Source organism: Chiloscyllium plagiosum, unplaced genomic scaffold (genome assembly GCF_037043375.1).
Source record: "Chiloscyllium plagiosum isolate Xiang-an unplaced genomic scaffold, Cpla_swu_hap1 HiC_scaffold_45, whole genome shotgun sequence".
Classification (NCBI taxonomy): Eukaryota; Metazoa; Chordata; class Chondrichthyes; order Orectolobiformes; family Hemiscylliidae; genus Chiloscyllium; species Chiloscyllium plagiosum.
Genome location: NW_028270183.1, coordinates 2,141,388 through 2,155,444, shown reverse-complemented (window position 1 = coordinate 2,155,444; position 14,057 = coordinate 2,141,388). Strand labels below are relative to the sequence as shown.

The 14,057-nt window shown below is 44.2% G+C and overlaps 1 protein-coding gene and 1 long non-coding RNA gene across 2 annotated transcripts in view; one reads left to right on the top strand and one right to left on the bottom strand.

The window, feature by feature from the left end:
• LOC122552320 (uncharacterized) overlaps positions 1 to 2,933 on the bottom strand; it is a 68,666-nt gene extending 65,733 nt beyond the window's left edge. The window contains exon 1 of the long non-coding RNA XR_015754515.1: positions 2,848 to 2,933. This is a non-coding gene — a long non-coding RNA (uncharacterized LOC122552320). The remainder of the gene's footprint in view (positions 1 to 2,847) is intronic.
• A 737-nt stretch (positions 2,934 to 3,670) lies between these two features.
• On the top strand, positions 3,671 to 11,967 carry yju2b (YJU2 splicing factor homolog B). The gene is made up of 9 exons (XM_043695053.2): positions 3,671 to 3,972; positions 6,201 to 6,254; positions 7,197 to 7,279; positions 7,779 to 7,834; positions 8,507 to 8,567; positions 9,294 to 9,436; positions 9,759 to 9,931; positions 10,306 to 10,444; positions 11,447 to 11,967. Exons 1-9 carry the CDS (start codon positions 3,970 to 3,972, stop codon positions 11,887 to 11,889), a joined length of 1,155 nt encoding a protein of 384 aa, XP_043550988.1. The 5' UTR covers positions 3,671 to 3,969; the 3' UTR covers positions 11,890 to 11,967.
• Positions 11,968 to 14,057: the final 2,090 nt, after the last annotated feature.

Here is a 14,057-nt window from a genome sequence, read left to right as displayed (position 1 = left end):
CCATTTTCCTGCTTTTGCCCTGTAACCTTTGATCCCCTTTGGCAATCAAGGACTTAGCTATCTCTGTTCTAAATATACTCAATGACCTGGCCTCCACAGCCTTCTGTGACAATGAATTCCACAGATTCACCAGTCTCTGGCTAAAGAGTTTCTCCTTATTTCCATTCTAAAGGGTTTTCCCTTTACTTTAAGGTTGTGCCCTCGGGTCTTCATCTCTCCTGCCAATGGAAACATCTTCCCAATGTCCACTCTGTCCAGACCATTCAGAATTCTGTAATGGATCTCTCTCTACACCTTCATCTCTGATCAGGATGGCCTGACAGGTTCCAGTTCTTCCTTCAATGGAGATCCAAGCAATTTTGATCCAGTGCTCCCCTCATCTGTATCCAGCTGAACTTCTTTGCTTTTAACTCATCTCACTGACTAAAATAAAAGTTGTAGTCAAGGTTAACCACACTGGATCCAAGGTATACCTGGTTTGTGGGCTACGTGGAATATTTCTTATTCCAGTCCTACACTGTATCACTTCCTATCAACTCTTTTTCCAGTATAGTATGACACAAGCAATGCCTTTTTCTACTCTGCCCTAAACTGGAAAACTTCATTACATTTCTTTTCAATTTCATCATTCTCTCACCTTCATTTTGTTCATTTCTGATTCTTCCCTATCCAGCCTTGACATCACTATCTTCCCTTCTGGAGGTAGGATGAGACTGTATTAAGTGGTATTAACTGGATTGTAAGTTTGCAGATGACAACAAAATTGATGGTATAGTGGACAGGTTATCCAAGAGTACAAGAGACATTGATCAGCTAGGCCAATGGGCCGAGGATGGCAGATGAAGTTTAACTCAGATAAATGCAGGGTCTTGCTAAGACAAATTGGGGCAGGACTTACACAGTTAATGGTAGGGGACTGGGGAGTGTTGTTGAACAGAGAGATCCAGGAGTGCACATACAGTTTCTTGGAAGTGGCATTACAGGTAGACAGGGTGGTGAAGATGGCATTTGGCACACTTGCCTTCATTGGTCAGAACACTGAGTACAGGAATTTGGACATCATGTAACGACTGTGCAAGACATTGGTAAGGCCAAATTTGGAGTCTAGTGCATTTCTGGTTTCCTTGATATAGGTCAAGTTATTAAACTGGAAAGCATGCAAAAAAAGATTTGTTACAGAGACTAGAAGGTTTGAGCTGTAGGGCGAATTGGAGGCTAAAGAACGACCTTATAGAGGTTTATAAAATCAGGATCGGACTACAGAGGTTGAATAGACAAGGTCTGTTCCCCAGGTTAGGGGAATTCAAAACTAGAGGGTATAGGTTTAAGATGAGAGGGGAAAGATTTAAAAGGGATCTGAGGGTCAACTTTTTCACACAAAGTATGGTGCACATATGAAACAAGCTGCCAGAGGAAAAATTACAACATTTAAAAGACATGTACACAGAGAGGAAAGGTTTACAGTGATCTGGGCCAAATGCAGGGAAATGGGAATAATTTATTTTAGGCAATCTAGTCGGCATGGATGAATTATGCAGAAGGGCCTGCTTCTGTGCTGTATGACTTTTATAACTGACATCCATCAGGAGTCCTTCTATTTTATCATTCTGCCATTCACACCTCCTCAGGCCACACCTTTAACCTTATTACCACTCCTTTTGTCTCTGCACCATCAACCCTTTGTTATTTGTATCTGTAATTTAATATATCATTTAAATCATAGAATAGATTAATGAGAATGGTCCCAGAAATGAGGGACTTTAATTAAGCAGATAGAGTCTTTGAGACTGCTTTTGTTGAATTGGTTGTGAAGTGATTTGAAACATCATGAGAGTCTGGGCAAAGTAGATAGGGAGAAACTCTTCCCAATGGAGAAGGATCAAGAGCGAGAGGGCACCAGTTTAAGGGCAGTGACATGAGGAGAAACATTTGCCCAAGGAACTCATTATTGACTTTTGGCAGGATGTTACTCACGCACCCCTACACATTAACAGCACAGAGGTGGCACGAGTGGAGAGTGTCAAGCTCCTGGGAGTGGGCATCCACAACAAGCTTTCTTGGACTCTTCATGTGGACACACTGGTTACAAAGGCCCAACAACATCTCTTCTTCCTCAGGCAGCTGAGGAAATTTGGTATGATGGCAAATACCCTTACCAATTTTTATCGGTCCGCTATTGAGAGTACTCTGTCTGGATGTATCACTACCTGGTATGTTCAACCGTACCACTCAAGATCGGAGATGGTTACAGAGAGTGGTGAACCCGGCCCGGACAATCACAAAGGCCAAACTCCCATCTATAGAATCCATCTGCCAGGCCTGCTGTCAAGGAAAGGCCGCCAGCATTCTCAAAGATCCATCCCACCCTGGCAACGTTTATCTACAACCTCTACCATCGGGAAGAAGGTACAGAAGCCTGAACACATGCACTAGCCAGGTTTTGTAACAGTTTCTACCCTACTGTTGTTAGAATACTGAATGGACGCACAAACTCTTAACATTCGCCTGTACCTGTGTTTATGTTTTTGCCGCTGTTTACCTATTATTTACTCATCTGTGCTACTTAACTCTGTGATCTGCCTGTCTTGCTCGCAAGACAAAGCTGTTCACTGCGCCTTGGTACACGTGACAGTAGGACCTAGAAGACACTTGCTGAAAATGCGGTGGAGGTAGATTCAGTTTAAGACTGAAGATGGAATTGGATTATTTTCTAAAAATGGAGAATGTGCGGGGCTGCCATGAGGTAAATCGCTCATTTAGACACAATGCAGCAATGGCCTCACATGCTTAAATTCTACCAATCCCCTACTTCAGTTTGAAACATTTTATAATTCTAACTTTACTAACCTGAAATACACAGTTTATTTCCTAACTAGCTGAGTTTCTTTGACTCCTGTAGTCTGTGGGAATTTATGGGCTCGGACTGCCCCGTTGCTCGGAGACGGTTGCTCCGCGGATTGGGAGGAGGAACGTGTTGACGTCATCACGGCGGGGGCGCGCCTGCGCGGTGAGTCTGGGTCTCGGAGCAGGTAATATGGCGGTGCCTGCGCTGGCGGGATCGGGGGTTGCTGTGGAAACCGGGCTTTGGGTTTCCGAGGTTTCTCGGCGGCCTGGCCCGGCGCGGCGCAGGGGGAATCCGTCTCTCCCGCCTAACATCCGTCTTTTCTGCCGATTGTCCTCGTTGTCACTCCCGGGATGACGGGGGTTCGGAAACTCTACCGTTTTCAGCCTCTGTTCCCACGAACAGTCTCCATTAGTTTTCCTCCTCAAGTCCCTCTTCCCCCTTCAGTGTTCCCCTACCCACCCTCTCCTTCCCTTTTCCTCCTACCCACCCTCTCCTTCCCTTTTCCTCCTACCCACCCTCTCCTTCCCTTTTCCTCCTTCCCACCCTCTCCTTCCCTTTTCCTCCTACCCACCCTCTCCTTCCCTTTTCCTCCTTCCCACCCTCTCCTTCCCTTTTCCTCCTTCCCACCCTCTCCTTCCCTTTTCCTCCTTCCCACCCTCTCCTTCCCTTTTCCTGCTACCCACCCTCTCCTTCCCTTTTCCTGCTACCCACCCTCTCCTTCCCTTTTCCTCCTTCCCACCCTCTCCTTCCCTTTTCCTCCTTCCCACCCTCTCCTTCCCTTTTCCTCCTTCCCACCCTCTCCTTCCCTTTTCCTCCTACCCACCCTCTCCTTCCCTTTTCCTCCTACCCACCCTCTCCTTCCCTTTTCCTCCTTCCCATCCTCTCCTTCCCTTTTCCTCCTACCCACCCTTTCCATCCCTTTTTCTCCTCCTCCATCTCCTGACCCTTTATTCCTTTTTCCTCTCTGTCCTCCTGTGACCATCCACTTAATCTCAGCACAGACATACATCAGTAAGAAGTGTCAGGAAATCCTGGCAACCTCACTCAATGTTTCTTTTGTCCACAGGCTGTTGGATTGCATTGGAAACCATTTGACAGTGGACTGGAAGTTCAAGAGATAAGCCATGGTAAATATGCTGGTCATGCTTTGTATTGAGAATGAGTATTTATGTACTATACAAGCAATTGATCAATGGTGTCTATCTAAAGGGAAGGTCAAAAATCACATAACTTGGACTATAACCTGGTATTGTGTGACTTTTAACTTTGTCCACCCCATCCAATACTGGCACCTCCATATAAAGTGGTGTAACATTTTGTTTGAGTCTTGTGTCCTGATTTAATTCTGGCTAATTATCTTAGAATCCTTACAGTGTGGAAACAGGCCTTTCATAAGTCCACACAGACCCTCTGAAGAGTATCCCACCCAAACCCATTCCCTGTTACTCTACGTTTACCCCTGACTAATGTACCTAAACTACACATCCCTGAACACTATGGGCAATTTAGCATAGCCAATTCACCTAACCTGCTCATCTTTGGAAAGTGGGAGGAAGCCAGAGCTCCTGGAGGAAACCCACACAGACATGGGGAGAAGGTGCAAATTCCACACACAGTTGCCTGAAATTAGAATCGAACCTGGGCTCCCTAGCCCTGTGAGGCAGCAGTGCTAACCACTGAGCCACTGTCCTGCCAAATTAGGTAATAATACAGTTGCTGTTTGGATTTGCATCGTTAAGTGTAAACTGTGATTCATTGCAGTCTATTTTTTGAATATGGGTCTGAAATGTTTCTTTTGTAATGTATTTGGATGGGAATATAGAAGGTATAGCTAGTAAGTTTGCAGATGATATCAAAATTGGACATAATCTCAGAACAACAGGATCTTGATCAGATGGGCTGAGGTGTGGGATATGGAATTCATTTAGATAAATGTGAGGTGCATTTTGGTAAGGCAAATTGAGGATGTATATAATTAAAGATAAGGTCCTGAGGAGTGTTGCTGAACAATGAGACCTTGGAGTGCAGGTTCATAGTTCCTTGAAAGTGGAGTCTTAAATAGGACAGTGAAGAAGGTATTTGATATGCTTGCTTTTATTGGACAATGCATTGAGTGTAGGAATTCGGACATCATGTTGCAGCTCTACAGGATATTGGTTAGGCCACTTTTGGAATCCTGCATTCAGTTCTGGTCTCCCAGCTATCGAAAGTATGTTGTGAAACTTGAAAGGGTTCAGAAAAGATTTACAAGGGTTTTACTAGGGTTGGAGGGTTTGATCTATCGGGAGAGGCTGAATAGACTGTTTTTCCTGGAGTGTCGGAGGGTGAGGGGTGACCTTTTAGAGATTTATAAAATCATGAGGGGCATGGATAGGGTAAAAATACAAGGTATTTTCCCTGGGATGGGGTGTCCAAAACAAGAGAGCATAGGTTTAAGGTGAAGGGGAAAGATTTAAAAGGGACCTGAGAGGCAACTTTTCCCACACAAAGAATGATATCTGTATGGAATGAATTGCCAGAGGAACATCCCTATGACTCTATCAGTGGTGGAGGTGGTTACAATTACAACATTTGAAAGGCATCTGGATGGGTATATAAATGGGAAGGGTTTAGAGGGGTATGGGCCAGGTGCTGGCAAATAGGGCTATTAACTTGGGATATCTGGTTGACGTTTGAGGTGATTGAAGGGTCTATTTCCACGCTGTACATCTCCATGACTCTATAGCACTAATTAAAATTTAAATTATTCAGGAAGACATTCAAAACATTGTCAGGTATGCTACTGACATTCTTCACTGCAGAATCAATCTGAGCGCTCACTCTGAATCTGTGTGAGCCTCAAAGGTGAGACTATGCTATTGCAGCTGGTTGAAGCCCCAGTTTTAAAAATCCTTGACAGATGGGTTGTTGCAGAAGTTGCGGCCTGCTGACTAGAAGGATGTTTGCCTTGTTATGTGATGAGGCTCCGCTTTATAACGTTTTGCAAACAGTCTTCCCAGTGTTCTGAGGTGTAGTCGGTCCAAAGGCTCTGGTTTGATCCCGAGTTTGACACCTTGTCTCTGTCCAGTCAATGGTTTACCTAAGGGATACTAGTTGGGTAAACCTGTTGGGACTCCTGGCTGTCGAGAATTGGCTAGGGTTTGACCATTGAAACCTTCATATTTAAAATTTCATATCAGTGCTATTGCCTGGACTCTGGTGAGGAATAGCCACATCAATGTTGGACTGGGATGTCCTGCCCTTGAGGAATTCTCAATCCTGTGAGAGGTGGCCTCTCTAGGCTGGAGAGGCATGCATTCAAGACAAAAGAAAAACTTAGCTAATCATTGTGCAAATTATTATTTCTTCCCTATAGGGGGAACGGAAAGGTGTGAACAAGTATTACCCACCTGACTTTGATCCTGCCAAGGTAAGAGTTCAGTGTGTTTGAGATAAAGTGCTTGGTGGAATGGTGCTTAAGAACTGCAAGCTGTATCCACAAGATATTTTCATACAGCAACTGTGTGCTATTGTCTTTCTATCCTGACTTGGAACTAATATTACCATTCCTTCACTGTTGCTGGCTCAAAAAACCTTGAACTGCCTTCTCTAACAGCACTGTGGGTGTATCTATGCCCCAAAGACTGCAACTGTTTAAGAAAGTAGCTCACACCATGTTCTCAAGGGCTGTTTCGGTTGGGCAATACATTTTGCCTTGTTAAAATCACTCGTATCCCATGAATAATAGTTTTTATCAAAAAAAACTTACATTTATTTTATGCCTTTAACATTGTAAAACCTGAAGAGTGTTTCACATCAAAAACTAGATAGGCTGGGGTTGTTTCCCTTAGAGGGCAGAAGCCTGAGGGAGGATCTGTTTGAGGTGTAAGAAGCCCTGAGTGTGGATAGCAAGAAACTTTTTCCCCTTAGTGGAAAGGGCAGTAATCAGTTGGCACAGCTTTCAGATGAGGAGTCAGAGGTTTTGAGGGGGTTTGAGCAAAAACATTTTCCTAGAGGGTTGTGGGCATCTGGAACTCTGACTAAAATAGGCAGGAACCCTCAAAACATTTAAAAATCAACTAGATAAACTCTTGAAATGCCATTGTGCACAAAGCCTAGTGCTGGAGAATGGGGTTATAATAGGTAGGTGTTTGATGACCAACGTTCACATGATGGGCTGAAAGGCCTCTTTCTGAGACGTAAAAACTGAGTGGTGATATCAGCAAGCTGGGCTTGGTTCTGTGAGAGAACTAAAGATGGGAGGAGTTGGGTGGAGGGATTTCAATGCTAAGCAATGTACTCTGGCTTTAAACCGTAATGTTTCTCTTCCTTGTTTTTTCTCAACTGGGATGATGTCTTTCTAACCTGACAGCATGGATCCCTCAACAAATACAGGAACAGTCATCCTCTGCGGGAAAGGGCACGAAAACTCTCCCAAGGAATCCTCATTATTCGGTGAGTCTCCTGCTGAATCTGAATTTTCAGCTACTCTGTTTTCTTGTGCATTTGTATCTGTAGGAGCCAAGACAATCTGTTGGGATTTCTGTGTACGCAACTGGGGTTGACGTTCTGTGTGTTGCAGTTGGGGTTAGAGGGGACAGGGACGACGATGACGACAACTCATTCCCAGCTCTGCTCTAGCACTCTCTCTCTCTCTCTCTCTCTGTATGTACAGTTGTCTGCCATGTGGTCCAATTAAAGGGATGTCAAATAAGTTTTCTTCCTCAATTGCTATCCAAGCAGATCTGAGTAGTGGATGAGCAAGAGTTGGTCAGCTTGGCTGTGGTAACCACACTTTCCTGATTAATGTCTTGTTCATACTCACTGGACAGGCCCTTGCCATGGCCTGTTGATGTGCCTGATAGTCAATGGAATTGGATCTTCAGGGTGACAGATATCATTGTGGCTTATTAGGAATAGTTTACCAGTAACTGAATCTTCTGCTTTCTCAAAGGTTCGAGATGCCATATAACATCTGGTGTGATGGTTGTGGGAAGCACATTGGAATGGGTAAGTCTATGACAGTGTGCAGGATATAATGGGATTGGGCTGGGGGAGTTAGTGCATTCAGCCTTTTCATCTCTTCAGCCCAAATGTGGAGTCAGTGTAAACCAGCTGGAGAAAACTTGTATCTCTGCTGCTTCATGGCAGTTAATTGAAGAGCAATGAGATGTAGTTAGCTTCACTTGAGTTTGGCTCCGCAGAACAACATTTGCTGTTTAGGAGATGCCATAAGGAGGGAAATTGCAAACATGCAGTAGAACCTTTATCCAAGCAGGATTGTTTGCAAGAATAAGGAGCATTACTCTGTATCTAACCCTGTACTGTTCCTGTTCTGGGAATGTTTGGGGACAGAGTAGAGGGAGTTTTTACTTTATATTTAAATCTGTGCAGTACCTGTTTCTAGAACAGCGTAGAGGAAACTTTAGTCTGTATCGAATCCTATGCTGTCCCTGTCCTAGGAGTGTTTGATGGGGACAGTGTCACAGGATCTTTTACTTGGTTTAAAATAGCAGAGGGAGCTTTACTTGGCTCAAAAGAATAAAGGGAACTTTACAGTCTTTCTAACTCTATGCTGTGTAACTACCCTGGAAGTGTTTCTTGGGGACAGTATAAAGATAGCTTTCCTATGGGTTTAAAAGAGTAGATGCTAAAGGGTTAAAAGTCCTTTCCTCATTCCAGGTGTCCGGTATAATGCAGAAAAGAAGAAAGTTGGGAATTACTACACAACCCCCATCTACAGGTACCACTCCTGTTCACCTCATCCTCTGAAGCTCAGTCAGGGCTTGGCTGCTCCTCTCCTTTTCATTGTTTCATCGGGACAGATTGATCCTCCCTTTCCTTTGGCAGAGGCAGGCTCACCATTCCTTTACTGTCAATGAATCAAAAATCTGCATCTCCTTCCCTAATGGCATTGTGAGTGCACCCCCCATTGACTGCAGCATTTCAAGAAGTGGTTCACATTATGAAGGCCTAGCCAATAGTGCTGGTATTGTAAACTTTTTTAAAATTACCTTATTTCTCGACCATAGTCGAGAATTAGTCTTGCTGTGTCGGGCAGTCCAGTGATAATAGAATGGGTCTGCGTGCTCTTCATTTGTTCACTAGCTGCCAGTATGTGTGTTTGAGATGGTGTGACTGCTGGAGTGGGATCTCCTGTTTGAATGATCCAGTTCACCACATGTTCTCCCTCTGGAAAACCCTTGTCCCCATTGTCATGCACCTCAAGGTCCAGCTGTGATCAGGCTGTCCCTGTATGGCTGCTCATGAGGACTCTAAGGGAAGACAATGACAGGTGGGAGGATTCCCTGATTTTTGGCCAGGCCCCTTTTCTAGCACAGAAATGTGACTCCCTTTTGCTTGCTTGATCGCTCACTCTCACACGGGTGGGTTCTTGATTTTGGAGCTGGATTGTTTCCTTGCTCACGCACTGTCAGTGTTCCGTTAAGTCTGGTGTTGGATGTTGCAGATTTCGGATGAAGTGTCATTTGTGTGTGAATCACATCGAGATGCAGACTGACCCAGCCAACTGTGACTATGTGATAGTGAGTGGAGCACGGCGCAAAGAGGAGCGGTGGGACATGAAGGACAATGAGCAAATCTTAACAACAGGTTAGTGACCCAGCAGGAGGGAGCAGAGAGTGGGGATTAAGGGAAGGAGTGGGACAAAGGGGAGGGGTCTCTGAGGGAGGTGAGAATGCAGGCAGGGATGATAGTGTATGTGGGGGAGGGTGGAATGATGGTCAGGATGCTTGACAAGCCAGGTTAGTGAGGGTCGGCTCGATTGGGGAGGTGAGGGTCTCTGGCTCAGGAGTTGATGTGATGTGATGTGAGGGTGAGTGTGGCATTGAATGCGTCTTTGTGAATTTGGGCTGATAGTTGGTCTGAGTGTGCTGCTTTCACTTTAATCACATGAAGATTATTGATCCTCCAGAGCATGAAGAGAAGAAGTTGTTGGAGACAGATGCCATGTACAAGTTGGAACATGGAGTCAGTGACCAGGAGAAGCTGAAGATTGCCATTCCCACCTTGTCCGATATCCAGGAGATGCAGAATGCTTGGAAAGATGACTTTGCCATGAACAGCATGCTGCGCAAGAAATTCCGGGTGCGTTTGCTGATGCAGATTCTGTGAAGCTATTAGTCCAGCACCCCTCACTCTCCAGCCCACCTCTCCCAGAGAAAGGCAGCACCACCAGTTACAGCCCCTCCTTGAGAGAGTGAACAGCACCAGTTAGCATTGTGGTGTCTCCCACATGTGAGCACATTGGCTGGTAGGGGTGGGGGTATATCTTTCTGAGAACCATCAAACAATTAAAAAGATAAAGGGTGTGTAGATAATCACTAAACACAAAGCAGAAAGTCATTGCTAAAGATATCTTTATATTCCTGGTGCCCACGTGTTTTCCATTTAGCTCTCCTATTTCATTGCGGTCATGAATGTTAATTCTTAATAAACAATTACATTTCTCCTGTCTTTAGGATGAGAAAAAGGTGTTGAAAGAGGTGGAAGAGAAAGATGAAGCTCTTCGGAACAAAGCATCTCTCAGTATCCCTCTGGTTCAGGAGTCTGAGGATGATAAACACCTGGCTTCGCTTCTCAAATTCCATACTATGGATTGTAAGTTGGGTGACGATCAATATTAATGCGTAGAAGGGTGCAGAGTAGGAGCTGATTTCAGCATTAACACTGCTGCATTACAGCTGTGTTTATAGGAAGGAAAATTCTCAACTAATATCTTGGGAGCAATATGGTTCATCCTCTGGTGTTCTGGGAAAGTCCTAGGCAATGTCTGTGGTTTCTCAGCACCCAGTCTGGAACAGGGGAGGGTATCATTGTGAGTGATGGTAAAGTACATGGTCAGGGAGACCTGGCAAAGCTCTCTGAAGCCCATGTAACCAGATTCTCTGTGTAGTCAGAGAGTGACGACACACACACTGGGTCTGTGCAATGGGGTGTCCCAGAACTCCCCACCCACTGTGATTTTGTAAACTTCCATGGGGGCGCATGGGGTTCAAGGTCACTGTATCAGTGTTAGGGACAGAGGAGCTAAAGAAACCCTTTAGGCTAAGAACCTCAGGGTTAAATGCATTTGGTCAAAACTGAATACAAAGAGAATAGCGTTCACCTCTGAGAATCCATGATGATGGCACTGACTCTCTGTAGCAGTCCCTACCTGTGCTGAATTTGGTTTCAGCTGAAGATCACTGGGACATGACGAATAATCACCTGATTCAGTAAGACTGACCCAGTTTGAACCACTCATTATCTAATGACTCCAAACTGGATTATGCATGTGTCTCAGCAGTAACATTCTCGAGTAAAATGACCCTTTGGGTAAGTTAGAATATTTCCTCTTGTACTAAAGAGCAGAGCTTAAAGATCATTGATGTGTCACCAAGAAATACGGTTGGAAATTCAGGAGAAACATGTACACCACAGGGAGGGACTGAATAAGAAATTTAACATTTTGAGGGAGAATGTTGAAGAGGGTTAAGCTGAGATTAAATGGAAAGAAGTTTGAGTGTCTCTAAAACGCCAGGCCAGGCGGACTGACCTGTTTGTTTCTGTTGTATCTGCGGGAATTGCAGTGATTCTGATGTTCCACTATTTCTTATACAGCCTACGAGGACAAGCAAAGGTTGAAAAGGAAGGAAATCACCTCCAGGTCCTGGTTTGCATCATCACAAGTTGCCATGGGAGAGAAGGCTGGTGAGACCTTGAAAAAACTTGGCCTGAATAAAATATTAACAACCAAATCCACAAACAGCCCAAATGGATTTGCTGCAAGTAATCTTGGAATAATTCGACGGAAATCAGAAAGCCAGAAACAGCAGTCGCTCTTGATCAGCAGAAAGAAGGATTCTGGATCGAAGATGAGAAATAGAACAGATCAAAAGGACCATGTTCCAGACAGTACAACTGGAGACTGTGTTAGTGACTTGAAGGAAGAAGCTGACATTTCCCTACAGACTGAAGCGGTGATAGACTCGGATCGAGATCTCAATACCAGCTCCCTTGTTGCAGACTATTCTGACTCTAGTTCAGACACCGATGTTGTCTGAGCTGTGCCTGTGTGTAAATAAATGCAAATAGGTTCATGATTTACAATTCCTGTACAATAAATACTCACATCAACCTGTGTTTCTGAGGGAATCTAGTTATTGAAGTTAACCTGTGACATTGACCTTCAGGAGCAGCATGCTCCATGATCAACCTTGGGCTTGATCCCAAACTTGGTGTCTGTCCCCAATCAGCTTGGAAAACCATGTGAGAAAACCACTTTCTATAATTACATGAAATGTTCAACACTGAAACAGGTGTGGTTAATGTTGCACACAATCCTGTGTCCACCCCATCAACAGAATCTTGTGTCTATCTGTCACTTGAAAGCTAATACCGTTCTCCTCAGCCACTCCTTGTGGTACCTAGTTCCATCTTATCACCTGTCTCCAGGTAACGGTTTTTTCTGAATGCTTTATAAGTAATTATATTCTTCTTTTGTGCACAAGGCCAGCACTTATTGCCCATTTTTAGTTGCCCTGGAACTGAGAGGCTTACTAGACCAATGCAGAGGATGGTTGCTATGAGTCTATGATGACATACATCACACACGAGGTAAGAACGACCAAATTCCTTCTCCAAAAGACACAGTGAACTGGATGGATTGTTACAATAATGATAATAGTTATAGTCTTCATTACGGAGGCTAGCTTTCAATTCCAAATTTATTGAATTTAAATTTAATCAGCTGCCAGGGAGGAATTCAATCCCATTTTCCTCAGGTTATTAGAAAAGAAATTAATCTCCAGTCGGAGGCAAGGTTGTTGGAGTAGTCTGCATAGCTTTGTCAGCAGGAGCTGATGCCTAACCAGTTTTTTTTTAATGTTTCGAGGATGTGACCAGGTGTGAGAGTGCAGTTGATGTAGTTTAAATGGATTTAAGGAAAACCTTTGACAAGTTCCCACATGGGACCCTGATTAAAGAAGGAAAAAACACAAAGGATCCAGGGTTACTTGGCAAGTTGGATGTAAGTCGGTTAACAGGGAGGAAGAAAGTCTTGAGTTCTTGGAGGATATAGATGGATTTGTCAGATGAGCAAATCAGTGGCAGATGGAATTTAACACTGGTAAGTGAGGTGATACACATTGGAAGAAGGAATAAGGTAAGTGAGTGCTCAATGAATGACCAGAGCCTCTGGTCCACAAATCCCTGAAGTTGGTAGGACAGGTCAATAGGGCGATTAAGAGGCATTCAGGACCCTTACCTTTAAAACCCTAACCTCCCTGCTCTTCTAATTTATGTTAGAGTTGTACAGAACTTTGGTCAGGCCGCAGCTGGAGTACTGTGTGCAGTTACAGGAAGGATGTTGTTTGGGGTGGAGCAGTTCAGTTATGAAGAGAAATTGGATAAGCTCTGGTGGTTCTGCTTGGAGCAGAGCAGGTTGGTGGGAACCTGATTGATGTATATGAGATTTGAGGGGCGTGGACAGGGTGGATAGGAACAGCTGTTCCCCTCAGTTGAGGATTTAGTAATAAGGAGACGTAATTTTAAGGTGAAGGCAAGAGGTTTAGAGGGATTTGAGGCAATTTATTGAGGCTGGAGGGGATCTGGAATACACTGGAGGGTAGTTGGATGCTTAAATCTCACTATCTTTTAAAAAGTGCTTGGATGCACTCTGTGGAATATTATGATATTCAAGGCCATGTGCCAAGTGCTGGAGTGGGACTTGTGTAGACTTGAATTGTTTTTGTCGGTACAGACTTGGGCCAAAAGGCCTCTTTTGTGCTGTCTGTTTCTATGATTAGTCTGGGCTCTGGATTACTGGGTCAGTGAAAATATCATGGCATCTCCCCATCACCCACCCATATGAATTAAATAATTATCTGCTGGGCTTGTCACTTTGCTTCCCCCTTGTGCCCAAGTGGAAATATCTGTAAGCATTCCCATCAAACACTTAACCTTTAAAAGGTTAGGAAGGATGGTTGACTGTCACTGAGTGAAAGGTGCTGAGGGATAAAAGAAGGCTCAGTGTTTTTAGTAAGTGGTGGCAAATCTCCCCTCTGCTGGGTCACAATGGAGGGAAAGTAAAGTGACGATAAATGAGACAGAAGAAAATGTAAACTCAGCAGCTCAGTAATTGTAGAATTTATTAATTCTTTTACAATTCCATCCCAGGTTGAAACATAATCAAAATATTGTCGATAATAAAAATCTGAAAAAAGTTGCGGGA